This window comes from Annulohypoxylon maeteangense, assembly GCF_022496945.1.
Source record: "Annulohypoxylon maeteangense strain CBS 123835 unplaced genomic scaffold GGS22scaffold_4, whole genome shotgun sequence".
Classification (NCBI taxonomy): domain Eukaryota; kingdom Fungi; phylum Ascomycota; class Sordariomycetes; order Xylariales; family Hypoxylaceae; genus Annulohypoxylon; species Annulohypoxylon maeteangense.
The window spans coordinates 571006-597000 of record NW_025953251.1 but is presented as its reverse complement, the minus strand read 5'-3'; the positions used below and the strand labels follow the sequence as shown (position 1 = coordinate 597000).

Here is a 25995-nt window from a genome sequence, read left to right as displayed (position 1 = left end):
TATCGGTAAACAGCGGAAAAATAAGATATATCTTTCCTAATCGTCATCCAACTAGCATTGTCATGCCTTACCTACTGCCTACCTAGGTACTCTAGCTGGCTGCCTCCCTGTATATTTGGCTCACCTAGCTCTACTTAAGTAAGCCTCGAATAAACCCCAGAAGTAAACTTCAGGGCAACTATAACCATCGCCAACCCACTATCTTAAAACCACATTTCATTCTTCATACTAGATAGCCAAAGGGACTGGTTCGGATATTCGTCTAAGACCATACACAGATATTCGTGCCAATCATCAGTCCAACCAGAGTTAGCAAATATAGCCGTTGAATATTCCCAGTAAGTTGGATACCAAGACGCAAATTCCCAGTCGATAATAAGTGGCGTGCCATCGGGCTGTACCAGGACATTCTTCCTCTGAAAGTCGTTATGGGTAAAGACAGGAGAGCCATTACCGCGAAGGACAGTCGGGAAGACATGCTGGTAATACTGAGCCTTATAGGCCATACGCTTGCCCGTTTCAAGAGAGTATGCTTGGATGATATAGTCGATTAGGTTGTCCTCAGTTGTAAGCGATGTCTTTATATCCTGGGTATTCTGTATTGTCGAAAACATATCGTCAAGTGGTGGTCCGCCGTCAATGTCGCCAAAGTAGCCCGGCGGCTGTAGTTGCCGGAGCTGATCGAAATAGGTTCGAAGGGTCAAGGCGATAGCGGTTTTGCGAGCCCTGTCTAAGCTGGCCCATGAGTCTAAAAGCGTCGTGCCCGGTACATATTGCATAAGTATATATGTGACAATGTGTTGCTCTTCTTGACATTGGTATATCGCGTAAACCTTGGAAATCGGCACAGTGGTAGACTTTGCTACATATAGCATATTATAGCCCTCGATAGGGTGGACATGAATGCCGAATTTGACGAGAAATCTTTGCTGTACCCGTAGGAGGCGACAGCCTGTAGACTCATGGACTACGGATTCAGAGCCATCAATATCGTTTGGGGTTGGTAGAGGATTGGGAAGGTTTTGGGACTGGTCTAAAAACAAGACATTGTATGGCTTTGCACTAGGCATAATGAATTTCACCTCAAGTGCCTACCTACCTAGTACCTAGAATGGATACCTGAAGGTTTTGGAAGAATGGCAAAGTGGGTCTAAGAGTGAGAATTTTAATTGGGAGAAGCTGGGTATCACGTGTGTAAACTGGAGAAGTCCCGATCTACACCTACAGTACCTAGGCTGCTAGGTACCGTCATCAATATTAGGTAATATGCAGAGATAACTCAGATCACAAAAAGTTTAAACAAAAGCTTGGCGAAGATGGGGAAGAATATCGGGGTTTGACTCGCTGTTCGTATAAAATCGGATTCGTTTCACTAAGGTCTCGGATAGTCGTCATATTATCGATTTGGCGTTACGGGCATTGCTGAACATCCCATTGAGACGGGCAGGACGGAAGGGAACATAAAAAATTGGTCGTAACCAGGCGGTGATCACTTCTAGGCTATAGACTAATAACGTACGATGCCGCACAGCCCGGGGGAGGATTAGTGGATTACGCGCAGTTATGGCACGTGGATGGTGAAACCAGTTCCTGTTTAGGTAAGAAAGCTCGCTCTAAACCAATGGGATAAATCGTATGTGAAAAATTACATCTCCGTATGGTTCTCTGCAGCGATAGAGACAGGCACCTAAGCGGGGCGAATGCGGGACCCCGAGGTCCCGAAGAGAAGAACACATTTTTATGCTATTATAGACAGTATATACTGTAATCATACACGGTAGATATTACTATACACCAGCACTCGCCTAGTCTTGTCACGTCGTATGGACTACGGGTTATGAGTTGGGAGCTAACTAGATTATTCTTTCACGCCTCTTACGTTAGCAGCCTTAACAGCGTTAGGTCCAATGATTTTTAACCCTTGTTTGTTTCGGTAGATTCTGTTTTCCAATCAAATCTCGTCAATCTGTCATCAAGTTTTGGGGGACTTTAAGGGACCACGTACCTGAATTATTACACATACCTAATATATCCATAAGAGGTAGGCATGTATGTATGTAGGAGGCAGTTAAACCAAATTAAAAGACAAATATAAAATCTTCTTATAAACTGAAAGAGATAAACCTACTTAATTATTTATTTTCAATGGTACCCCCAAACCCGATATGTATTGGCCATATGTTACTTATACATACCTATTAGTTCTAAGATGTTGAAAGTAAAAAAGAATCCCCAAAGCATGGCTTTATAGGTACCAGACTCGTATGTGACAAGATGTACCGTATCCTGCGCACCTTCTGCACCAACCGTTATACCCCACCATAACCTAGAACCTGGTAGGCAGCGGGTACAATAGACACCGCCCTAAAATATTTAGTACATAAATCGTATCCTCTCTACATACTTCTTCTTATTCACCCACCACAGAACCCTCTTTTTTCTTCCAAGTGTTTTGCCCCAATCAATTGGTAAAAAACAACTCTGGATTCTGGTTTTCCCAGTTGATCACCCCTCATCATGGACGCTGTCCTTCGTCAATCCAAGGCTATGTGCCCCTTCTTGAAGAAGGCCTCCCCCGCCACCCTCCGCGCTCTGTCCACCTCGACCCGTCCCCAAACTTCTCCATGCGGTGGCACCATCTCCAAGTTGCAGCTGCTCGGCCAGCGCTGCCCTGTCATGGGCAAGGCGCTGGCCATACAGTCTGCTAGAGGAGTTGGAAGGACTCCAATTGGTAGCGCTTCTACCGCTATGGCAGGGATTCGTCATCACTCCGCTTCGTCAAAGCCGGGTAGAGCTAGAATTCACACCAGCCGCTCTCACGAAGCCAGAGCTGTTGACACCTCTGTGTTTCCTCGCGAATCAGGTACGGGTGCTTCTTTGAACCAATTTTAAATCCAATGGCTCACAATTCCCTGTAGTGCAATTCCCACCAGCCGTTCACGCCAATCGCAAAGCCAATGCGCCTACTCGGGTTGGGGAGTCTCGTGGCGCAAATGCCAAATTCGATTACGATGGCTTCTATCAGGGGGAGCTTGACAAAAAACACAAGGATAAGTCGTATCGTTACTTCAACAACATCAATCGGTTAGCCAAGGAGTTTCCTCAGGCTCACGGGGCTAAGAGGGAGGAGCGAGTAACCGTGTGGTGCTCTAATGATTACCTGGGAATGGGCCGGAACTCTCAGGTTTTGCAACAGATGCACGAGACTTTAGATGAATATGGTGCTGGAGCAGGCGGGACGAGAAATATCTCCGGCCACAACAGACATGCAGTCGAACTCGAGGGAGCTATAGCAAAGCTGCACTCTAAAGAGGCAGCACTTGTCTTTAGTTCCTGCTACGTCGCTAACGATGCGACTCTTGCGACTCTCGGGAGCAAGCTACCGGAATGTGTCATTTTATCTGACAGTCTGAATCATGCGTCCATGATCCAGGGTATTCGCCATTCTGGAACCAAGAAGATTGTCTTCAAACATAATGACTTAGAAGACCTCGAAGCTAAACTGGCTTCTCTACCGCTCGATGTGCCTAAGATCATCGCATTTGAGTCCGTTTACAGCATGTGCGGTTCAATCGGACCGATCGAAGGGATATGTGATCTTGCCGATAAATATGGTGCTATCACATTTCTCGACGAAGTTCATGCAGTTGGCATGTATGGCCCGAGCGGCGCCGGTGTTGCTGAGCATCTTGATTTCGAGGCCCACCAACAGGGTAAACCCCAAGGAACTATTATGGATCGAATAGATATTATAACTGGAACTCTTGGCAAGGCGTATGGATGTGTCGGTGGTTACATTGCGGGAAGCGCGAAGCTTGTGGATATGATTCGGTCCCTTGCTCCAGGCTTCATTTTCACGACCTCTCTTCCGCCGGCTACTATGGCAGGCGCCACAGCTGCCATCGAATATCAGATGGATTATAATGGAGACAGAAGACTCCAACAACTCCATACGCGTGCTGTTAAAGAAGCATTAGATGCTAGGGACATCCCTGTCATCCCTAACCCTTCACATATCGTTCCGATTTTGGTCGGAAATGCTGAGCTTGCAAAGCAAGCCTCAGATATGTTGCTCAACGATTACCAAATTTACGTACAGTCTATTAACTACCCAACCGTACCAGTTGGTCAGGAGCGCTTAAGAATCACTCCGACCCCAGGTCACACCAAGGAATATCGTGATCAACTCGTCGACGCTGTCGATGAGATCTGGTCAAAGCTTGGTATCAAGCGAACCTCCGAGTGGGCGGCTGAGGGCGGTTTCATCGGTGTTGGTGAAGCCGGAGTCAACGTTCAGGATCCTCTGTGGACTGACGAACAACTTGGAATCGATCAGGAAGTCGCCAATGAAATCAAGAAGTCTAAGCCAGCCAATGGCTTCATGGAAACTCTTCTCGAACGCGAGAACCTGGCTAAGGCCGTGAGCACGACTGCCTAATCGTATTCTTAGTCTCATTGGAGACGGATACGCATCGCAAAAGGGGAGCTCATCGGACCTAAACCACGTTCTTTCGAGCGTAGCGGGAGATTTGGAAAGACTGCGATCTTCACATCTGATCTGATTCGAATTTTAACTCGTGCTGTGTGAACTACTTAGTCATACACAGCATTGTAGTGAATTATATAACTCGGCCCAATGGCATTTAAATAACAATACAGAATACAATCAGCGCCATCTCGACATTCGAATGGATAACGCTCATTGAACTTCAGATGCTTCATCAAGGACTTATCTAAATGTGAAATTTGGTGTGGATTTGCTCCGATTTATGACGGAAATCTGTCAGTTTGATGGTACTAATCCTCAATATTAACTCTAGGTGGATTATTAGTCTCAAACTTCCATGGTAGACATACAAGAAGATACCGTTACTAATATCAGGTACAAACGACTCAATTCCGATTAATGCATTTCGACGCATATCGACTCATTTTAAGCCATGCTTAGAATCGGCCGGCTCATAACCTTGGGAATCATCAAGGAAATCGGTCAGTAGCGGTTAGTCTTCACCAATGCCACTAATGACAGCAGTTCCATTTTTAAACATAAGGTCTCCCTTTCAGAAGACTAGAACCAAGCCCGTCGCGCGCGAAGACTTCTCAGTGGCTAAATACGTACGTAATTCGGCGAAGAGGATCTCCTCTCGACCATTTACCCGCTCTTGGGTTGGATATCGTTAATCTGAATAGTCTCACATACCCCACAACCAAGATGCGGAGGTGACATTCGCAGGGAGCTTAACATGACGACCGCATGGGCTTCGAAGCGAACCGGCTACTTCTCCATGTGTTGGAGATATCAAACGGCTGTCTACGGTACATTCAAATATTACCGCTAGAATACGGCAACGGTCTAGAACAAGACATGTCAATTAGTTTGGATCAGCCGGCAAATATCGATCATGCCGGTCTTTACCTCGTTTGGAGCCTTTGTGGCGGGTTTATAGACTAATAAAAAAGGGGAAGCCTTTCTATACTAGGTGTAGATTCTACCTACGAAACAGCTGTAAACATCGCTTCAGGACATCAAAATGAAGCTAACAGATCTGCTCGCCCTAGCTGGCGCTCTACCTCTCGTATCAGCTGTGCCATCATGGCTCCCAGTCAACCGACGTCAGGCCGGCCCGACAATTACGGTTGACTTGTCGAAGACGTATCAGACGATTGACGGGTTCGGCTGCAGCTTCGCTTTCCAGCGGGCTAACCTAATCACCAACATGTCTGACAAAATCAAGCAGCGCGAGCTCCTAGACTTACTCTTCAACACGACGTCTGGTGCCGGTCTGTCCATCATTCGCAACGGCATCGGGTCCAGCCCGGACAGCAGCTCCGACCACATGAACACGTTCGCGCCCAAGGACCCCGGTGGCCCGACGGCTACTCCTAACTATACCTGGGACGGCAAGGACTCCGGTCAACTATGGCTCTCTAAGGAGGCGTACGACGCGTACGGCGTGCGCCAGATCTACGGCGATGCTTGGAGCGCCCCTGGATACATGAAGACGAATGGTAACGAGGTCAACGGCGGCACGCTGTGCGGTGTTAGCGGGACGAATTGCCGGAGTGGCGATTGGAGGCAGGCGTATGCGGACTACTTGGTCCAATACGTCAAGTACTACGCCGAAGCTGGCGTCCCAGTTACTCGGTATGTTATCATTCTTTACATATAACAGGCAATGTGACTAGTAATCATTCAACTAACCTCCGCCCTAGAATCGGGTTTCTCAACGAACCCGAGTTCACCACGAGCTATGCATCGATGAACTCAAACGGAGCGCAAGCGGCCGACTTCATTAAGATCCTATACGCTACAATCGAGGCCGCGAACCTTACATCGCAGGTAGGTATCGGGTGCTGCGAGTCGGAGGGCTGGGGAAACCAAGTGAATATGGTCAACGCGATCAAGTCCGCCAACGCAGAGGGAATGCTCGCCATGGTTACATCCCATACTTATACAGGCGGGCCATCTGGTCCCATGAATACACGGTATGAATATAACCTCACCCCTTTGTGATGCCAATGCTAACATACTTATAGTACGTCGCATCTTCCCTTTCATTCTTTTGCTCCTACCTCCCGCTCCAACTCTCCAAGTAGAACTTAGTGTAAGTCCGCACACAATACTAACACAACCCCACAAAACAGGCGTCCCCGTCTGGCTCTCCGAGCAATGCGACCTACAAGGGCAATGGACATCAGCATGGTACCAAGGCGGCGGCGCAGGTGAAGGGCTCACCTGGGCCAACAACATCTACAACGCGCTCGTGAACTCCAACGTATCGGGGTACCTCTACTGGGAAGGAGTGCAATGGCCATCCCCCAACACAAACGAGAAGATGATCCGCGTGGACCAGCAATCGCCATACAACTACGAAGTCTCGAAACGGCTGTGGGCCTTCGCCAACTGGTCGCGCTTCGTGCGGCCCGGCGCTCTCCGCGTCGCGAGTAGCGGTGGCACCGGCGTCAAGAGCGCTGCTTTCAAGAATGTTGATGGGAGTATTGCGGTTGTGGTTATTAGCACGGGGGGCTCGGCGAGTAGTGTTAGTATTAAGGTCACTGGGGCTAATGCGACTGCGGCGACGGGCTGGGTCACTGATACCACCCATAACTGCGCGGCGATCAATGTTACGGTCGCTGATGGGACGATTAGCGGCAGCGTTGCTGCGCGGTCTATCACGACGTTCCATATCCCGGCACCGCCTGCGCCTCTGGCTGCTAAGAGCGAGGTAAGTAGGCGGGGTTGGCGGTTCGTATGAGTGCTGATGCACCGTGCTTGAGAGGTAGTTTAAAAGGGGTTATTTCGAGCAGTAGTATAAAACTAGGTATTTTACGAATAAAATGACCATCACATCTCAAAACACCTTATATCCGCGCAAGCAAGCTCCCCAAAACCGTCTTCGAGCTCTCACTAGTCTGCTTAACCAACGCCGCCATATCCCTGAACTCCGGAATCGCCGCGTCGCCCATACACTCGAACAGCCAGCTCTCGCTCGTCGTGACCGTAGCCCCGGCCTCCGTCAGCCGCGCCAGCGCAACCGGTATCTCCTCCGTGTTGCAGCTGCTCACCCCGTCCGCTAGCACGTACACCTTGTGTCCGCGCGCGAGCAGGTCGAGCGCCGTCTGCGTGACGCAGATGTGGCTCTCGATCCCCACGATCGCGACCTCGCGCTGCTCCGTGGCCTCCGGCGGCAGCACGATGGGGAAGTGCGCTTCGATTTCGGGGGCGCGAAGCATGCTGAAGGCTGTCTTGTCGACGTTGACTTCGGCGCCCGCGATTAGGTCTGTGAGCTCTGAGACTGTGGCCCCGAGCTTGGCTGCGTTTTGCGTTGTTACGTAGACGGATATCTTGAGGATCTGGGCTGCGCGGAGGATCTTTTGTGCTGTGAGGATGCTGGGGTTTGTGTTAGATAGGCTTAATTGCTGCTTGGGTGGCGTAGTTACATCTTGTCGAATTGCCAGATGCCCGTGCGGAACCTCTCTTGCATGTCGCAGATACTACGGAATTCTACGTGTTAATCTTACTCTCATTGCGCTAATAATATCGTCGATTCCTTTACTGACAGGATTGCCGGGCGTACTAGAAGCTGTTAGTTTCATCTCACTCTCATTCGTTCTCTCTAATCAATGTGAACGATGGCATAACTCACGGAAACGCCTTTGCGGACCAGATGACATGGTGGTGGTGCTGAAAGGCTTTTGACCGTATTGGTAACAGAAAGGAGTAATTGGACGTGTTCGAATCCCCCTGACGAACGTAGAGGTCGATGCTCTCATGAAACTCATTAAGATATCAATTTGTATGTGAGATGAGTTTACGACAAAGACAAAGAGGAAGATACCGAGCTTCAGGCGAGAATCAGTATGCTTTAGGTACCCTGGCAGCTGGTAGGCACTACGACTAGCGGATGCGGGGGATGGGGAAAAGCGGGAGCAAGAGCGGGAGCGGGGATACCAGTTTCAGCTGGTAGCTTATCGATATCCGAGGGGTCTCATTCATAACCTTGGAAGTGTTAACATTAAAATATAACCGTCTCAGTCTATCACACTTCTAGCTGCTGTATTTCCATGTATATCCAAATTCCAACATTCAAGATATTATGCTATCACCGACACCTTAGCCCTCTTTAACCAAGCGATATCCCCTCTAACCGTAGCTTTCCTCACGTTATGCAACTCATCAATAAACGCTGGGACGAAGGTTCCCGGACCCTTAACATCCTGCCTCTCCGCCGCAAGCTCCGCCGCAATGTTGTAGTACGCTATCCCAGCTATCACAGCACTGAGCTTATCATTCGGATGCGCGGCGACCATAGCAGATATCGTCGTGCCGAGGCAGCAGCCCGTGCCTGTCACCATGCCTAGGTACTCGTGGCCATTCTCAATCGCGAACACTGTTTCCCCGGCCGAGACTAGGTCTATCTTACCTGTCATCACGACGATGTGCTTGCGCAGCTTAGCCAGCTCCTTAATTGCGGACCCTAGCTTTTGTAGATCCTGGCCGTCGGACCCGCTGTCGACGCCTCTTTGCTGGATACTCGATCCTCCGGGAACGCAGGATAGGATCTCCGACTGATTGCCCTTGAGCACGTCGACATAGCCTCCGCCAAATATTGTCTTGACTGCTGATCTCCTAACTACAGTTGCGCCGGCACTACGCATTCCTGTTAATCTGTTTGATCATTCGAATTGATATCTATGGAATTTAGAGCACTTACCCAACGGGATCAAATACCACAGGAAGTCCGACATCATTATACGCCTTCAGCGCCTTCAGATAGTTCTCTAGCCCGTCCGGTGTAACCGTACCCATGTTAATGACCAGTGCACCGCCCAGCTTTGCTAAGTCCGGGGCTTCCTCGCCGTAATTCGCCATGATAGGGCTTGCACCAACACCCAGCGCGACATTCGCGGCGAAATTCTGTACAACAAGATTTGTCATATTGTGCGAAAGCGGCTTTTTGGCATGGACCGCCTTGATGATGTCTGGTACTAGGGCTAGTATCTCCTGAGGCGACCTCTTCTGCTGCCTGGGCGTCGCGAGCGCGTTGGCAAACGGTACTTTCCTCGTTTTTACTAGATTGGAGAGTCGTCTCGCAGCCCATTCCGGAGTCTCTGCAGCCATGATGGCGCTTACGATTGCCACGCCATCCAGTGACTTTCCGTTTGCTGTGCTCTGCCATACCACGCGCGCCACGTTAGATTCGTTGATGCCGCCGATACATACCGTTTTCACCGGCCACTTCTCGGTTTCGATTTTGAGTAGAATTTCTTGAAGACCTTCCACCCCTATAATACTCTTCGTATTCTCCTTTCTGTAGATTTGTTAGAGTTAATGGTATGCATTTGCTCCTTAGATTAAAGGTTCTCACGTAGGTGTCGCGAATACAGTTCCAATCCCCAGATAATCAGCACCTCCTTTTACCGCAGCCTCTACTTCGGCCACATTACTCACAGTAACGCCGATAATAGCGTCTTCTCCGAGGATCTTTCTAGCGGCAGGTAGGTCTATATTGTCAAATGGTCAACTTGAACTTCCCCTAACTCAATTCCAACTCGTTGTTTGAAAGGATTTCATATTATCACCAAAATAACCCGAGAAGTCCTACCTAAATCATCTTGTCCGATATGCACACCCTCGCATCCAACCGCGAGTGCAACATCCACGCGGTCGTTGATGAGGAGCGGGACTTTGTATCTCTGGGTGATCTCGTGTAGCTTCCGGGCCGTCGACACGAGCACACTCGTATCACTTGTCTTATCCCGGTATTGCACGATAGTGGCGTCTCCTTTTAAAGCCTCTTCGACGACCTGGCATAAGTCTCTGCCTCGAAGATACCTAGGCGACGAGTCTGTCACTAAGTATAACGTATAATCGACCTCGTGTTTCGACATCTTCTAACCGGTGGCGAGGCTTTTATGACGTCTGTGAATTGTGCAATTCCAAGTTCTCTACTTGTACATACCTTGTAGGACTTAGCTGCTAAGGTTAAAGCTTTAGCTTGTAAATAGCGGGGTTGATGGCGGGCTATTCCCGGATCCTATAGGCCGCTACCATCCTATCGGATCAACAGTTAAGCAGGTACAGCACTAAATAGGATATCCATGATGTAGGTAGCTCTTAACCTACGGGAACCTGGAAGCTTATAAGATGCAAGTCCAAACCTAGATTTCTTAGTAGGGCTAGGTGAAGATATCATGATTAATGTAATTTATTTGACTTGCTCTTTTATTCTTTTCTTTAATCATGTTTCTACCTACTGGTAAGTAGAATCATTGCGATCCTAGCAGAATATCAAAACGCGAACGCGACAATCCATCATCAAGTATGACCCCGTTTTCCTGTGCAGGAGTAGGCTTCCACTACTCAGCTGCTGCTGTCGGCGTTCTTGGCTTGCCCGACTGACTCATCCACGAGAAAGCCGAAGCACTACCGATGGGGTTCGACGATGTACGGGGAGTCCCAGATACGCTTCGACTCTCACGAGTAGCCCCGGTTGGCTTTGCCTCAGCGCTCCCGATTGGCATTCGCTTCGCATCCCACCGGAGTGCAGCGTTTCCGATACTGACACTGTCCGCGCCACCTTGACTCTTGCGTCGGAGCTCGCCATTGCTTCTGGGTGGTGGAGCCGGTTCGTAAGAAGCCCCCGTTCGAGCCGATGACGACGTCGACTTCATCGGCTTCAAAACCTTCATGTTCCGGCTCCCACGTCCAGCAGGCTGGTACCCACTCAATGGGGTGCTCTCCTTCAGCTCGTTGCCATTGATTGTAGGGCCATGGCGCCATGAATTCCAGATGCTTCCTGATGCCGAGGTTCGACGAACGCTATCGCCCGAAGCGTCGCTTGACTGGACTTGGGATCCCTTTACACTAGATTCCGAGGTACCGGCATCTTTGAACTGCCTCTCGCTTTCGCCGCCGCTCTCCGACACGGTACTTGTCGTAGTGGTAGCAGCTTGCTGACTCGCCTGTTCCGAAGATGGTGAGGTCAACGCTCGGACTTCATCGTCGTCACGCAACTCCTTTGTCTGAGGCCTATCCGATTGCACAGATACAGTGGTCTGTGGCTTGGCCTCGGTTAAGACGAATGGGCGGGCGGTGGCATTCAGCTTCGGCTTTTCGGGGAAGATTGCCATCGTACGGATGTGTTTAAACACTCCATTATCTTCGGGGCGTACAAAGGGAACGGATAGCTTCTCGCGCTCGCTGCCGTACAGAGTCATACGGTTTTGTGAAAACAGGACGTCAGCTGAATGTTCCCTCAATGTCTCGCTACCAATGAAGATGCGGATAGCCTTCCTAGCTTCGGCGTTGTCAGGTAAGTCCATTCCCACTACTTCAAACGTGCAAGTCAGGCTTGGCATCTGTGGCGCTGGACTCATCCCCCGAGAGCTTGGTTGAGAAACGGTAGCCTCCGTCAAGTAGACTGGTAAACGGATTCGATGCACGCCATCCAAATCACGGTGAATGTCGTCCACGAGATCTAATTCTTTAATTAACGAAAATTCGACAACCGACTTTTGGGATCCGGTGCAGACATCTGCGTAGAGGAGGGTATCATGCGCGAAATTAGCAGTAAGCCAGCAACGAATAATGGATGGCACCGAACCCAACACAAACAAACTCGGTGGTGGTTCCGGAGCGGTAATTGGAGACTCTTCGTCCTGACCGCCAGGTGTGAACGTTGTGTCTATGCCTAAGCTACTTCCGTGGCCAGAGGCAACAGAGTGATGAGAATGGATCGAATGTACCGAATGGCCAGCCGAACTATGTCTACCATCCGATTTATGAGACAATGAACGTTCCATCATGTTATGGTTACCAAGGCCGCTACCTGGTCTAATGGGACCAAAATCTCCCGAATGGCGACCGTTCTGCGCCCAGCTTGAGCCTTGGAGCGCACTCTCATCGAAGCGAACACTATTCGCCCTAGAAGCCGCGCCGCGTCTTGTGGGTTCATCTTCGGCATCCAGATGTAGACTACCGAGAAGGCTCTGGCCCTGCTCCTCAAAGTCGTCGAACATCTCGCTCGAGGGAATCTGGAGTGGTCCTAAACATAATCTGTTAGAACTTACCATGACTACAGAAAAGGGAGGATGATATCTAACCGTGCTGTGGCGTGCCACTTAGGGCACTGGGGAAAGGCGAGTTCCAGACCGACTTGATCGCGGCGTCGTCGGCCTGACGCTTCTCCAACCGAGAAATTCTTTCAGCATGGCTGTTCTGTATCATCTGTATCTGCTTGACGTCCATGTGGACAGTGTAGAGTTCGGGGAAGCGAGAATCCATGCCCACCCGGGTTAACAGCGCCACAATTCCAACAGGTAATTAATAGAGATGGTAAAATAAACAGCTAGGGTTAAGTCTGATTGAAGCAAAGATTAAGTTGGACAAGGAATCTGAAGCGTAGGTCGGAAATAACTGGGCAGAATGGTTCACGTCTAAGGGGCCTAGGAAGCCCACTTCTAGCATTGGATCGGGGCGCCGTGAAAAAATTGTAGCTCATCGACTTATGTATAGCTCCGAAGAACGGTGCTTCGCGGTGTAATCGTTTTCTCGTTTCAGCCGTTACGACTTCTATCCTTGATATATGAAAGATGAGGTCCACCACCACCTCCTCATCGCAAAGGACCAGATGGCCACCTAGCGAATCACCGTATAGGGGGCAGTGTTTCTCTTGCTCGAATCTAATATACGCTGATATTTATTGGGGTAACTGCTCAAGATCGAAACACGACGGCTTCCGGCGGATATTTGGAATGGATGAGGAGATGGCGAGACGACGGTATCGTGTAATCTCGATCAGGTATCCTTTTCGTGGGACGTTTCTGGGACGAATCTCTTCGCGGTTGAGAAGGGCGAGCGAATTCTCGTAGCACCAAGGCGGCTTCGGCGTAGCAACAATATATTACAATCACAAACTAAGGTTACACGCCAATTGAACGTTTTTCTCTTCAAATAGACGATGTTAGGTAGGCTTAGTCGGCGGTGGCGACTTAAGATCGAAGAGGATCTACGGGGTGGAGGAGGTCTTTTTTAGTAATCGAGGGTCGGCGTCAGAGAAGGCGACTTTGAGGGAAAGAAAGGGAGCACAGTTCGATCGGACTTCCAAGTTTCAGAACAACACACGAGAGGGATAGATTGGTATATTGGTGGGGGGTATAATGGAAGGATAACTATCAAGATAATTGGATTTTGGATTTGGCAAAAAGAGGAGCAAAGGAAGGTAGAGGTAGTGGGTGATTGAAGAATGATGTGTGTTATGTTTTTTCTGAGAAAAAGGGCGGATGGGTTGGTAGATATCGAGAATCGAGGTGAAGGTTGATTACGGTGCGGTCGTAGGTAACGTACCTCCTAGTATTCTCACAGAAAAAAAAGTAGTGGTCCCCAGGTCCCATAGGCTTACAGGCTCATAGGCTCATAGGCTCATAGGCAGGTCCCATAGGCAATTAGCAGTGGCCCGTTCACGTTCGCGGGCACTTCTCCACCATTGGATTCCTTCTAGCTGCTTAGCGTGCATCAGCTTCCAGTACGTACCACATTCTACACCTTGTACAGACCTTGTACCACACCGTTGATAGGCCTTTGTTACGTCCATAGGTATTTCCCTAATGCACTGACCAAGCGGCTTCCCACCGACTAGGCTGAGTGGTACATAGCGCAATAGCGACCCTAGCAGCCCTAGATAGGCCCTAGACTAGGAACGTAGGGAACGCCACAACAAGATCTCCGACTAAATTTGACCCAATGGATCTTGTTCAATTCTCCTAACGCAATATCCCGTATGCGTGCTTTATATTACGAGCAGTACGATGTGCTCAACCAAGCATTCTTAGGAGATAAGCTGGCATGTAACTTACCTGCTACATGTACCTATTCACGGACGTACAATTTGCATACCTAGGAACCTACAAGTACCTATTTTAGGCACCCAACCTTCTATCAACCTGTCGGTTCCGTCAGTTCAGTTTGACTCATACATCCAAGGATCTCATTACATTTGAGTAACCTATATGCAGGTTACTTACGACCTAGGTATGCTATAATAACAACCTTGGACCCCTGGACTACCTAAACTCCGATAGGCTCTTGTCTTGGACGATTAAAGTGTTCCGGGGTTTAACACACGCCACTCTGGAAACACCGTTTGTCCCTCTGGAAATGGACCAATATGCGGCTTGACAATATCAAAAAAGACCTTGTATGCCTCTCCACTCATGTGCAACCCGTCCGGTAAAAGCTGCTCTAAGGCACCTCGTTTGCCTTCAGGGTACCCCAAGGGAGGCCCGCCCGCATCAAAGTCTGTAGTCAAGGAGACTGCCTTGTCTAAGATTGCTTTCTGGAGATCGATAAGCACGATACCGGGGATCTCTGCCGCCACTTTTCGAGCTGTTTCAGAGAATGAGGCGCTGACAACCGCTTGCCGAACCGCTTGCGCGTGACCTGCAGCCAAGTCAAGCTCAGTAATTCGAATTTCGTCGATTGGTGGTGGTGTAACCAGCAGAATCTTAGGGTTATGAGCTTTTATACAATCGTGATTTAGGATCTTGGTTAAGTTATCCTTGTATTGATCGATTGGAACTCCCTGTGTATTTGTCGGGACGGGGAGGCACGCGTCATTTGCACCTAACAGCACCAGCTAAAACACGCCACAGTCAGCATTCACAAGCATGTCCATACTCAAACTGAGTAGCCACAGAACGAATGAGACCATAAGGCCGTCATGGTAATGCCATAACTTACAAGGTACTCTATCTTAGGATTCGACGGCGACGGCGGCAAGAATATCTGAGGAAGATATTCCAAAGCATTTTTGGTATTCCAGCCAGAGAATCCCCTGTTTACCACATCAAGGTATCGTATACAGTCTATAGGCCAGTTAGAGGCAAATATATCGTTGTCCCAAGGGTTATGTAGTCATACGGTCCTGCAAAGCACCCTGAAACGAGAAGCCATCTTGAACTGCGCTAGACTGCTGGAAGAGGGAATCTCCAAACAGGACTACCTGATTATACGGCTTCTATCTCATAAATTAGCTGCCGACTGAAATCAAACGGTATCTGATTCCCAAGAAAATAGTTCTTTGCATAGGTACTCTTACAGCCATGTTCTTAGATAAGGAAATCTCGTGGGGAGCAGTAGGCAAGCCAGGTTATCGGCAGTGGCTTGAGCTATGATGAAGTTGGAACGACCAGCGCACACAAACCTCTGAGCTACTGGATAAAACGAAACTAAAATAGTGGAAAGACTGGTGAGGGGACTCCGGCCACCCGTACACATGCATCCCTAGGTAGCTACAGGAAATAACTACGGCCCGATCAACTACTTACGGAAGTATTTCTACCGAATATGTTGGATCTGTAAAGGTACCCATCCAACCAATCAGAGACTAGGAGTATAGGGTTTTCACGATCGTCGACGCATAGTTGGCCTCGCAGCCTTGACAATCATATACCAAGCTAGGTACCTAGATATTCATATTCTAATTGCATTAACTATTTATTAAAGACTAAGAGACCTAAGAAGAAATCCTTTGATCCTGTCCTTTTCACTTCCTAGGTGCTATCGTGACGATAAGCATCTTGAATATGTCAAAGATCGAATATGTTGTATAACAATGCGGCTAGAATGGAATTTGATTATACGCATACAGTATAGATCGATCTGGAGCACCATGCCTCCTCCTTAATAGACCAAATATAGCTGTCCTATTATCGGCCCTGCAAGAGAATATCAAATTTTTACCAATGGAGGTTAAAGAGGATATTTCATTTAAAAACGGTGATCGCAAGTAACAGTTCAAAAAATCTCACCTGACTTTCGCATTTCAGGGGAGATTTCAGACATAAGAATTGATACAGAAAGTAACCCTGGTCTTGGTCACACGATCAAGAGAGGAAGCTGAATTGTGTCAGGTCCCATACATTGACAGCAGTACCAATTGATCGTATATCAAACACCCAATTGAAGTAGGTACAAAAGAGGATCGGCTCTTTCATACTACACATGTAGAAATCTTGAAGAATTGTTTGCTCTGTCCGTTCTAAACTAAAATAACAGGTCTATGAAGTACTAGGTACTCCGTAGATGTTAGCAATAATGGGGCTCACGTTATCTGCAATATGTGATTCGTTCAATCTCTTATCGGTAGACTCGTCCTAATGAAACTTTGCTCCCCGCTAAAATTTTGGGAGAAAAGTTCAATTGGTATCACGAATTGGAAGTCTCCAGTCCCCAGCTTTCAGCATAATACAAATCCAGACTTTCCAGGCGCATCTTCTCTAATGGAAATACGAGCGTCCTCACTACTACAGCCAATATGACGACAGCATTAGCTGCGCAACTCGCGCAGATTGCTGCGAGTTCGAAATCGACACTCGACGTTAAGGCGCAGAAAGCCGCCCATTCAAAGTCGTTAATCTTCGAACCACGAGTTGCGGCGTCGCAAAATTTCCAGACTCTTTATGGCATCTGTCACCAAGGATATGAAGAGTTGTGCCAATTAGATTCACGTTTCATATCCTTTGGCACAACTATATTCAGTGAACAGAGTCAGGATGAGGATCGAAGTCAAATGACGGCCGCAGAAAATGTAGAGCTTGACAAGAAGATAGACTCATTTCTTCACCTCGCCGGAGCGCGACTCAGACTCATGCCAACAATTAAGGCTATAGAATGGCTAATCAGGAGATTCAGGTATGATTTCCAAATGCAAAGTACGATATGTATATGTTGGGTCGTAGATCTAACCTTAAGTCAGAATTCACGAATACAACACGGCTATACTCATCTCGACCTTCCTACCATATCATACCATACCAGCCTTCACGACGCTTCTATCTATCTTGCCTAGCAAGATACCACAAGTATACAAGTTTTTAGATCCATACGTACGGTCCTTGACTCAACCGCCGAGATCTGTACTCGTCCACCAAGCGATACATCACTCCGATTTCCTCGCTACCCTCTCGACATACATATTAGACGCATGCAAGGCTCAGCAACACTACCCTGCCCTGATATCTTTCTGGGGTGGGATTATGACCGAAGCAGTGAACGGAATGCTAGATAGAATGCGATCCGGCCGCCGTAGCATCCAACGAAGCAATGACCAAGCTCTGCTACACCAGATAGGGCCCATTCTTAGTGACGCTCTAGTCATGAATAAGGTCCCTGGTTTGCAAATAGCATCATATATGGTTATATCTGTTTTCGTTGCGAAGGGCGACCTTGATGATACCGCCATCAGTGCCTTGATGGAACAACTCGTTGCCGGATGGACAGTTGAATCTCTCCGTCCTGGTCTTGTCTGCCTCTCGATTCTCGCGCAATATCGATCGGCAAAGCAAATGTCTAGGAAAGTAACGAAGGCACTCCTTAAAGTTCCAAACCTTTCCAACCTCCTTCCCGAGGTTGGGAGAGAGCATAACATTGCAAAGCTAGCGAATGGTCTATGCTTAGCCCTTGTAGATAGGGCTCACAAGAAAGGTGACATAAAAGGTTTACCGGTCGTCGAGTCGATCCTCTTGAGCTCGGTTATCAATAACCAGCAGACGGCTGTCATTTTCAAGAGCCTTTTGCTAGCAGCACACAAAGTCGACGACGATGTTGACCCACAAGGAGAAGTACGAAAGGCTCTAGCGTCTATAATTATCAGGCTGTCGCAGCTGGATACAGACGCCGGGAAAATATTCACCAAAGCAATCGACGAGACCGAAGTCGACGTGGATGCGCTAGAACTCAGACTCGGTACTGATCTCCGACCAAAGCTTCTCGCAACCCAACCCCAACAAGATATCCCAATGATAGATAATGATACGGCGCCTATGCTTGTCGAAAGTGTTGAATCCATTCTCCAGCGCGTAGCTTTATTATCGACCTCACCATCGGACTCATGTCTACGAGCTGCTTCTTCAGACATCTTCACCGACCTATGTTCCGTCTTCCTTTTCAGTGTTGCCGATCTGGATAATCTTAAGTCCTTCGACAAGCTCACGCCGCTACAACACGGTCAAGGAAACGAGACCCCATTTTATATAACGTTCTTGATGAGAATTTGGTGCGGGCCGTACCCGGCATTAGCCCGCGCGGCGGCTCTTGATATGGCAAAACAGCGCCTAAAAATTGACGACTGCAAAAGTATAGACTTCCAGGCCCTCTTACCGTACAGTCTCTCAGCATTAAATGACCCATCGAAAAGGGTACGTCGCGCTGCTGCGGATTTGATAGCTGTCCTCGAAAGTTCGTTCCAAGATTTAGAAAAGAAATCTGATAATCATGTCCGTTGGGCCAGCGATTCTTTATATGATAACGCTGAATCGTTGGTATGGATGAATGTGGACGTTTGTTACAAACTGCTGCATAATGTCGTCACACCTAGCCTCGAGGAATGTGTTTTAAATGCCGATCACGTTCTCGAGGTCTTACAAAGCGCATTAAACAGCAGTTCGAAATCTTCAGCCGATGATGATAAGGATAAGAAAAGCCACCTTTCTCATAGTACCCGACGATCCATCCTAACCTTTCTCGTTTCCCACGCAATCCATACTCCTCTCATCGCTCTGAAGATCCGTCTTCTCGCGGCATTAAACCAAGTCAAGGGTGTCTCAAGTACTACTCGTACTCAATTACTCCTACCGTTGCTCAAATGGTGGTCCTCCTTATCTTCCGACGATGCTACCCGTGTGTGTGCCCAAGAAAATGTCGGAGAGTCGGTCCTGGACCAAAGCATTGTCGACATAGTGCTTCCGAACGACAAAGATGGCCTAGAATTCCTATTAAGTATTATAGGAACCCAACAAGCTATTACGAGGCCTAATTTCCTTCACGTTATCTTCTCGCGAATTCAGGGCTTGTGGTCATCCATGAAAACAGACGCAAGGCATATGGTTGCTAGACAGATGCTTGAGCTGTCACAAAAGGATCAGTCTACTGACGGTGGCGTTGTCTCTAGCGAGGCTGCGAATCTTTTAAGAAATGTCGATCTTACGACGGACATTCTCTTATTCTTCCTAGAGTCTCTGCAGCCGGCAGCAAAGATGGCTACTGAACCACCATCGGGAAAACGTAGGAGAACCAGCTCTTCTGAAGCCCACCGAGGATTCGGAACACAACCAACTCCAGAATTAAGCACGATGCTCAGACAGGTCACATTCGTACTACAACTCGTCGAGGGATCTGACCCTGAAAATCACCCTGAGCTACTCAATGCCCTTTTCAATGCCCTCTCCGAGCTCCAACATTTCAGGGTATTAGTTGGTTCAGAACTCGGGTATCTTCAAAACCTCATCCTTCGAAGTTTGCTGGCTATGGTCCCCGCATACAAGAAAGACCGATCGTTGAAGATTGATAGTACAGGCGGACACGGGGATCTTCTTGTTAACTGCATTCAGAAATCGTCGAGTCCGTCGGTGCAAAACACAGCGCTTTTGCTTGTCGCAAGCTTAGCAAATGTTGCGCCGGACCTGGTACTCAACAGTGTGATGCCAATTTTTACACATATGGGAGGATCTGTGCTTCGCCAGAGCGATGACTATTCGGCCCACGTTATAAATCAAACGGTTAAAGAAGTCGTGCCGCCGCTCATTCAGTCGTTGCGAAAAGGGAAGATAAGTCCTCTAGCGGGAGCTTCCGAGCTTTTACTCAGTTTTGTAACCGCGTACGAGCACATACCATCGCATCGAAGACTTGGGTTATTTGTATCCCTAGTTGAGACCTTAGGTGCTGAGGAATTCTTGTTCGCACTTCTCGCAATGCTTACTAATATGTACGGCGCCACCGACCAAGTTTTGTCTTTCGCTACTGAAGTCTTTAACTACTTCAAAGTAGAGATTCAGCTTCAGTCGTTGATCAAGCTTCTCAATCTTATTGGCGACATCTTCCAACCAAGACCCAGTCTATCCTCGACCCTACTTGGCACCAATGAACAGAGTGATCGAGATCCCCAGAAAATCGGATTTCGCCAATTAACATTAGTTCCACATCTTTTATCTAGCCGAAAATTGACTACACAAATCGGCAAACTAACTGAACGGGACGATATGGAGGCTTCTAAAGTCCGAGAACTTTATTCCGGTCTATTAGAGGATCTCCTGGTTTTGGCAGATTCGCTAAAACAACAGAAGAGCCTGTATAACCTCTGTGGTGACGCGCTTTCGAAGCTTCTAAATCTCCTTTCAATCGGAGAGTTTATCAAGTCGGTCGAAACCCTTCTAGACCGACCCGATACTGTCCTACGACGAAAGGTCTTGCGGGCTGTTGAGGTCAGAATCGATGAGGAGAGCCAGGGAGATGCCAATTCTAGGGCAGCCCTGCTTGCATTCCTGCCACACTTGACAGCTATTATTAGAGTCTCCGAGGATACGGCTTACAAGCACCTGGCTGTAGGCTGCGTGGACAAGATCTCCGAAAAGTACGGAAAGAAGGATCCGGAGGCAGTGACTGCAGCTGCGGCAACGATTGCTAGCGACCAATGTTTGGGCCAAGATGACGATCAACTTCGCGTTATGGCGTTGCTCTGCCTAGCCTCCTTAGTAGATGTACTTCAGGATGGTATCATGCCAGTCCTCCCATCTGCTATCCCGAAGGCACTTTTGTACATTGCGGAAAGCATAAAAAGCGATACTTCGGGAGTTGAGCTTCACAATGCCGGCTACGCGTTTATGGCAGCACTCGCACAGCATCTGCCCTACATGCTTTCTGGGTCTTATCTGGAGAAACTTCTAGCAGTTTCAAGTGAATCTTCTAATGCCAATCTAGGCATCGAAGCCAATGATGCTAGATTACAATGTTTACGATTACTTGCCAAGCAGGTCGACGCTAAGACGCTATTCTCCGCCCTGGAACAAAACTGGGTCATAGCCATAGATTCCGGCTCCATCGTAAGTTGCTATCATAGGTTATACCAGTATGATAAGATAACTAACATTGATTCTAGGCCACGCGAGAATATCTTGACATCCTCGGCATTGCACTTGACAAAAATTCGAAGACAGATATCTCTAAGAATATTACAGCCTTATCGGCCATATTCCTTAACGCTTTCGATCTCCGTAGACTGAAGTGTTCCAGGGAGGATGCTAGCGAGGACTTCTCAAGGCAAATACATCGCATCGAAGAAGCGATGAACATAACCGCACTAAAAATGATCTACAAACTCAACGATGCAGCTTTCCGACCGATATTCTCACAGTTAATAGACTGGTCTGTATCCTTACCGAAGAAGGATACAGAAGGCAAAAACCTCAGACTTCTGAGCATATACGGCTTTTTACTATCCTTCTTCGGCGGCCTGAAGTCCATCGTCACCGGCTACGCATCCTACATTCTCGAAAGTGCCGTCGACATCCTCCAAACCAGCAATCCAAAGAGGCCTATAGAACAGGAGCTCTGGAAGAAGGTGCTAAACACCTTGGCGAAGTGTTTCGAGCATGACCAGGATGACTTCTGGCAGGCTCCGGCTCATTTCAGCGCAATTGCGCCCGCACTAGTCTCTCAGTTTTCCCATGCGGCCTCTATCAACCTGACAAACGAGCTCATTCCAGCTGTGGTAGAACTTGCAGCCGCGGCCGATTCGCAGGAACACCAGAAAGAACTCAACGGAGCGCTCCTAAAACACATGCGCTCGGAACAGGTGCCGGTCCGTCTCGCGGCCGTGAAATGCGAACAGGCCCTCACAACAAGGTTGGGCGAGGAGTGGCTGGCTATGTTGCCGGAAATGCTCCCGTACATCAGCGAATTGCAGGATGACGACGACGCGATGGTCGAGCGGGAAACTCATGTGTGGATTGTGGGGATTGAGGGGGTTCTGGGCGAGGACTTGGATTCTATGTTGCAATAGAGGGTGTAGAATATATAGGAATTAAATCGGAGTTGAGTACGGTAGTGCCCTTTACATGAGTTTTTTTTATAAGCCGGTACCTGTCGGCTGTGTGAGTCGGAAGCCGCCTGTTGGTATACTGCATTCGTTGTTGTGATAGCCTTCTTTGACTTTTAATAGATGTCCTTTTCTTATGGGATTATTCATTGAGTAACTCTCAAACCCCTTAAATTTTTCTACATTGATTATCAAGAAAAATGATAAACTGTAATTGAAACTTTATGCGGCAGCTAGCTGTAACTGCCATCTGAATTGACAGGATGGTGCACTAACCTTAGAAAATAGGGAAGGTACAGAGTATGGTGTGATTAGTGGCGTTTACACTGCATACACACCGTATTTTACTATCAAATCCCCTATAGGAATAAGGGACTTAGTGCTGACACCTTTCTAGTCCATCGAACAACAGCTTAACCACAGCTTAACAGCAGCTTAAATTTTGATCTTATATCTATATCATTAATACAGTAAAGTTTACACAAGGTAATCAAGCTTACATTAGAGCATTTGGAATAAGAAATTAAATGACATAATTCAGATTAATATGGAACCAAAATTTGAAGCTATTGTTGAGCTGTTGTTGAAAGGGAAGCGCTAAGTCCCTTATTCTTACAGGGGATTCTGCAGTAAAACACAGTGTATGAGCAGTGTAAACGCCACCAATCGCACCTCTGTCTCAGTTAAAAAAAATTGCCGGTTTAATAAATCACGCACCATACGAATTCATAATTCAATCAAGTCACAATCACGATCACATCAACGAGTTTACTAAACTTATAGTGCAACAGCAATATCAATTGGTATGTACCTAGGAAAGGCATTCCTTCGTACCGTCGTGAATACATGAATTGTCGAGTCCGTTTTTCCCATCCCGCGAAAATCAAATCAAAGTACAGCATCAAAGTACGAACAATGAAAGCAGAAATCTTGACCAATCCATCCCGATCCAACCGCGCCGTTTATGCCTGCGAGTGTGTGCGTGTGTATTCCAACTGTGTCAGGAAAGTGGAATTTTGGAGTTTTTGTTATTGTCGACTTGTAGGCTTAGAATAACTGCTGGTTGGAGAAGAAAATCTTTCTTCGGATGATGGTGGTTTTGGGTGGTTTACCAGAGGTTGACTGCCTGGAACAGGATGGCGACCATCACGACGCAGTGGGGAACGTGCGTGGTGAGACCACTGTCATCACCATCGGCGAAGCTGAGACGACCTGCAGATGAGGAAGCCGTTGTGCTGACGATCGAGGGAGTGTGTGTCATGGTAGGTTCCATAGACATCGTCATGGTAGTTCCGTTCATGATCATGGGCTCAGTGCTGTTAATCCCGGCAGGTCCAATGGGGAGATTCTCCGGTTGAGAGTTGTCAGTGCCGTTAAGGCTTGCAGTCGTGTTACCCATGGTGGTCATGTTGCCCATGTCGGTGCCGTTGGTCATGGGGGGCGTGAGACCAGTGCTGTTGATGGACATGGGGTGGAACACTGCCGTAGAAGTGCTGATGTCACTGACACTGTGAGGATGAAGACTACCAGTTGTGATCGTGGTAATGATAGTGCTGATGATAACACCAGGGCCGTCGAAAGATTCGGTCGATGTGACGGATGCGGTGGGTAGCACAGTAATGGTGTATCCCTCAGTTGAGTTGCAGGGGATTGTGACGATCGACGAGTTAGCACTGGAGCGCGAAGCAGTGATACCATCAACTCCACCGGTGGTGCGAATCAGAGTTCCATTGAGAGTCGCAGTACTGGTGATAGTAGTTCCTTGACCAGCTGTGGTAGTGGGATACATGGTGACGACTTCGGTTGTCTCGTTGCATGTGTGAGTAGATGTAAGACTTTCCGTAGTATCCTCAGTATATGTGATAGTCGTGCTATAACCAATGGAAACGGTCTTAGTGCTAACAAGCATAGACGACGAGGTTGAAACCGAAGAGCTGGTCGAAGTAGGCACACCCCAAACTGTGGAAATGACAGTTGTAGTCACAGTATCCGTCTCGTGTTCGCCACAGGGCTCGGTCGACGAGGTAGAGGTCGTAGTAGAGCTTCGAGGGAGGGTCACAGTAACAGTGTTGATGTTCAGACTGGTTACGGTATACACAGAGATGCTGTTGTCGATCTCGGTCTCGGTGACACTCTTGGTCATCTCGACAGTGTATACAGGGGTAACAGTCTCCGTCTCAGTGCTAGTAAACGTGTTAGAAGTGGCCGGTGTCGAAACAGGAACCGTCACAATCACGGTCTCGATAGAGGCTGCCGGGCTTGTGGACTGGCTTGAGGTTGTAGAACGACTAGCAGTCACGGCATCAGAACTGTATAATACTTGTTAGCTTTTGTCTTATCTAATGTTATACCCAGGAGTTATGTTACTTACCCAGCAGTAGAGAATATAGTCTCCGGAACACTTAAGGTGCAATTGTCGGATGAAGGAGACAAAGTCTCAGTGACCGTAGTGTAAATAGTGCTATGACCGATGATGGTGCTAACAGCCTCAGAAGATGAACTCGAACCCGCGATAGTGGACGTGGGAATAGTCGAATGAACCGAATGGCCAATAAAACTGGTAACCGAGACATGAGACGAGGTTGTGTTGTGAACAGAACCAGTTGCTGCATCGGTGCCACCTGTAGTCCAGAGAGGAATAGGAGAGAGAGTCACTGTAATGTTCACGGTCGTGGTGAAGGGAACAGTTGTCTCGGTGTCAACATCAGATGTGGCAGTAGTGTTACCAGAAGTGTGTCCATAAGTGTGTCCAGTTGAAGCACCACTAACGGGAACATAGTGAGTGATAGACACAGTAGAGTTGGGCCAAGAATGAGGACCGGGAACGAAAGGCGTAATAGTGACATCGACCTCAGAAGTGCTAGTGGCCACCTCAGTAATAGTCACATTGCTGCCAACAGTAACAATCTCCGTCTCGGAAGCAGTGGTATTGAAGACCTCAGTCTGGGTGCTTCCAGAGACAACGGTAGAAGCCTCAGTGATGTTAAGACCAGTGAAAGTGGTCTTAGCGACATCAGTCGAGATGGTGTCAGGAACAGTGGCAGAGACAGTGGCAGGGACAGTAGAGGTAACCGTGAGATGATGAGTGACGGTAGTATCCAAGTGAGAAGTAACGGAGGGAAGTCCAGTGATGGTAACAGTGGGGTGTTCACCATACGAATAAGCCTGACGGCCGACGATGTTGGACTTCAAACCAGAGTACTTCGGCATCAAGGAACCCAGCTTCAGCACACGGTACTCAGCTAAAAAAATAGTTAGACATAAACAAAATTTTAATGATTATAGAGATACTTCAGACACTTACCCGTGATTCCGACGCCGATAGCGAAGGCCATAAGCACCACCGCTAACCAGAAGAGCGCCGCGACCACGCGATTCTCTGTGAAGGCGGGTTAGTTATATCGCAGTAGTAGATAAGGAGAGATGGAATTTAACACTTACGAATGCGAGAGCGGGAAGCCTGATTCATGAGCTGAGCCTCCTGCATAAACTCGCGCTCCTGGCAATCCCAAAAACGATGGAGTAGTCCAGTAGTGTGATGATACTCAAATACTCTACGCGCCATCTCGACTATCTCGCGTTTCTTCTCGGTAGGAGAAAGGTACTCATCATTCTCAATATA

At 48.1% G+C, this 25995-nt stretch overlaps 8 protein-coding genes across 8 annotated transcripts; 3 read left to right on the top strand and 5 right to left on the bottom strand.

Annotated features, from left to right (window-relative positions):
• Window positions 1–30: 30 nt before the first annotated feature.
• Window positions 31–1117, bottom strand: GGS22DRAFT_156491 (kinase-like protein). The gene has a single exon (XM_047960379.1). It carries the CDS (start codon window positions 1068–1070, stop codon window positions 204–206), a length of 867 nt encoding a protein of 288 aa, XP_047821064.1. The 5' UTR covers window positions 1071–1117; the 3' UTR covers window positions 31–203.
• Window positions 1118–2419: 1302 nt separating this feature from the next.
• Window positions 2420–4586, top strand: GGS22DRAFT_106406 (tetrapyrrole biosynthesis, 5-aminolevulinic acid synthase). Its single transcript, XM_047957817.1, has 2 exons — window positions 2420–2863; window positions 2919–4586. The coding sequence occupies exons 1-2, from the start codon at window positions 2518–2520 to the stop codon at window positions 4436–4438; spliced, it is 1866 nt and encodes a 621-aa protein (XP_047821063.1). The 5' UTR covers window positions 2420–2517; the 3' UTR covers window positions 4439–4586.
• Window positions 4587–5531: 945 nt separating this feature from the next.
• On the top strand, window positions 5532–7256 carry GGS22DRAFT_186064 (glycoside hydrolase family 30 protein; the record flags this gene model as incomplete). The annotated part of the gene is made up of 4 exons (XM_047964402.1): window positions 5532–6145; window positions 6214–6486; window positions 6538–6593; window positions 6646–7256. The coding sequence occupies 4 exons, from the start codon at window positions 5532–5534 to the stop codon at window positions 7254–7256; spliced, it is 1554 nt and encodes a 517-aa protein (XP_047821062.1).
• Window positions 7257–7309: 53 nt separating this feature from the next.
• On the bottom strand, window positions 7310–8402 carry GGS22DRAFT_106395 (Isochorismatase hydrolase). Its single transcript, XM_047957816.1, has 4 exons — window positions 8148–8402; window positions 8062–8077; window positions 7942–7995; window positions 7310–7891 (listed from the first exon to the last, which is right to left on the bottom strand). Exons 1-4 carry the CDS (start codon window positions 8281–8283, stop codon window positions 7363–7365), a joined length of 735 nt encoding a protein of 244 aa, XP_047821061.1. The 5' UTR covers window positions 8284–8402; the 3' UTR covers window positions 7310–7362.
• A 124-nt stretch (window positions 8403–8526) lies between these two features.
• Window positions 8527–10527, bottom strand: GGS22DRAFT_156485 (TMP-TENI-domain-containing protein). The gene is made up of 4 exons (XM_047960378.1): window positions 10107–10527; window positions 9870–10005; window positions 9216–9812; window positions 8527–9151 (listed from the first exon to the last, which is right to left on the bottom strand). Exons 1-4 carry the CDS (start codon window positions 10390–10392, stop codon window positions 8596–8598), a joined length of 1575 nt encoding a protein of 524 aa, XP_047821060.1. The 5' UTR covers window positions 10393–10527; the 3' UTR covers window positions 8527–8595.
• Window positions 10528–10704: 177 nt separating this feature from the next.
• Window positions 10705–13160, bottom strand: GGS22DRAFT_106383 (uncharacterized protein). The gene is made up of 2 exons (XM_047957815.1): window positions 12607–13160; window positions 10705–12548 (listed from the first exon to the last, which is right to left on the bottom strand). The coding sequence occupies exons 1-2, from the start codon at window positions 12785–12787 to the stop codon at window positions 10861–10863; spliced, it is 1869 nt and encodes a 622-aa protein (XP_047821059.1). The 5' UTR covers window positions 12788–13160; the 3' UTR covers window positions 10705–10860.
• A 1265-nt stretch (window positions 13161–14425) lies between these two features.
• GGS22DRAFT_156481 (SGNH hydrolase) lies at window positions 14426–15718 on the bottom strand. Its single transcript, XM_047960377.1, has 4 exons — window positions 15600–15718; window positions 15422–15518; window positions 15242–15366; window positions 14426–15137 (listed from the first exon to the last, which is right to left on the bottom strand). The coding sequence occupies exons 1-4, from the start codon at window positions 15603–15605 to the stop codon at window positions 14601–14603; spliced, it is 765 nt and encodes a 254-aa protein (XP_047821058.1). The 5' UTR covers window positions 15606–15718; the 3' UTR covers window positions 14426–14600.
• A 1000-nt stretch (window positions 15719–16718) lies between these two features.
• Window positions 16719–22528, top strand: GGS22DRAFT_106366 (uncharacterized protein). Its single transcript, XM_047957814.1, has 3 exons — window positions 16719–17194; window positions 17259–21378; window positions 21435–22528. The coding sequence occupies exons 1-3, from the start codon at window positions 16818–16820 to the stop codon at window positions 22335–22337; spliced, it is 5400 nt and encodes a 1799-aa protein (XP_047821057.1). The 5' UTR covers window positions 16719–16817; the 3' UTR covers window positions 22338–22528.
• Window positions 22529–25995: the final 3467 nt, after the last annotated feature.

Excerpts from the sequence above, each read along its gene's own strand:
- GGS22DRAFT_156491 (XM_047960379.1), bottom strand. The coding sequence starts at position 1,070 with ATGCCTAGTGCAAAGCCATACAATGTCTTGTTTTTAGACCAGTCCCAA.
- GGS22DRAFT_106406 (XM_047957817.1), top strand. The coding sequence starts at position 2,518 with ATGGACGCTGTCCTTCGTCAATCCAAGGCTATGTGCCCCTTCTTGAAG. Across the intron at positions 2,864-2,918 it reads TGTGTTTCCTCGCGAATCAG|TGCAATTCCCACCAGCCGTT; the intron begins GTACGGGTGCTT and ends AATTCCCTGTAG.
- GGS22DRAFT_106395 (XM_047957816.1), bottom strand. The coding sequence starts at position 8,283 with ATGAGTTTCATGAGAGCATCGACCTCTACGTTCGTCAGGGGGATTCGA. Across the intron at positions 7,892-7,941 it reads ATCTGGCAATTCGACAAGAT|CATCCTCACAGCACAAAAGA; the intron begins GTAACTACGCCA and ends CACAAACCCCAG.
- GGS22DRAFT_156485 (XM_047960378.1), bottom strand. The coding sequence starts at position 10,392 with ATGTCGAAACACGAGGTCGATTATACGTTATACTTAGTGACAGACTCG. Across the intron at positions 10,006-10,106 it reads TATCGGACAAGATGATTTAG|ACCTACCTGCCGCTAGAAAG; the intron begins GTAGGACTTCTC and ends TTGACAATATAG. Across the intron at positions 9,152-9,215 it reads GTGGTATTTGATCCCGTTGG|TGCCGGCGCAACTGTAGTTA; the intron begins GTAAGTGCTCTA and ends AGGAATGCGTAG.
- GGS22DRAFT_106383 (XM_047957815.1), bottom strand. The coding sequence starts at position 12,787 with ATGGATTCTCGCTTCCCCGAACTCTACACTGTCCACATGGACGTCAAG. Across the intron at positions 12,549-12,606 it reads AAGTGGCACGCCACAGCACG|GACCACTCCAGATTCCCTCG; the intron begins GTTAGATATCAT and ends GATTATGTTTAG.
- GGS22DRAFT_156481 (XM_047960377.1), bottom strand. Across the intron at positions 15,367-15,421 it reads TCAGGGTGCTTTGCAGGACC|ACTGTATACGATACCTTGAT; the intron begins GTATGACTACAT and ends ACTGGCCTATAG. Across the intron at positions 15,138-15,241 it reads ATCCTAAGATAGAGTACCTT|CTGGTGCTGTTAGGTGCAAA; the intron begins GTAAGTTATGGC and ends GGCGTGTTTTAG.
- GGS22DRAFT_106366 (XM_047957814.1), top strand. The coding sequence starts at position 16,818 with ATGACGACAGCATTAGCTGCGCAACTCGCGCAGATTGCTGCGAGTTCG. Across the intron at positions 17,195-17,258 it reads TGGCTAATCAGGAGATTCAG|AATTCACGAATACAACACGG; the intron begins GTATGATTTCCA and ends ACCTTAAGTCAG. Across the intron at positions 21,379-21,434 it reads CCATAGATTCCGGCTCCATC|GCCACGCGAGAATATCTTGA; the intron begins GTAAGTTGCTAT and ends CATTGATTCTAG.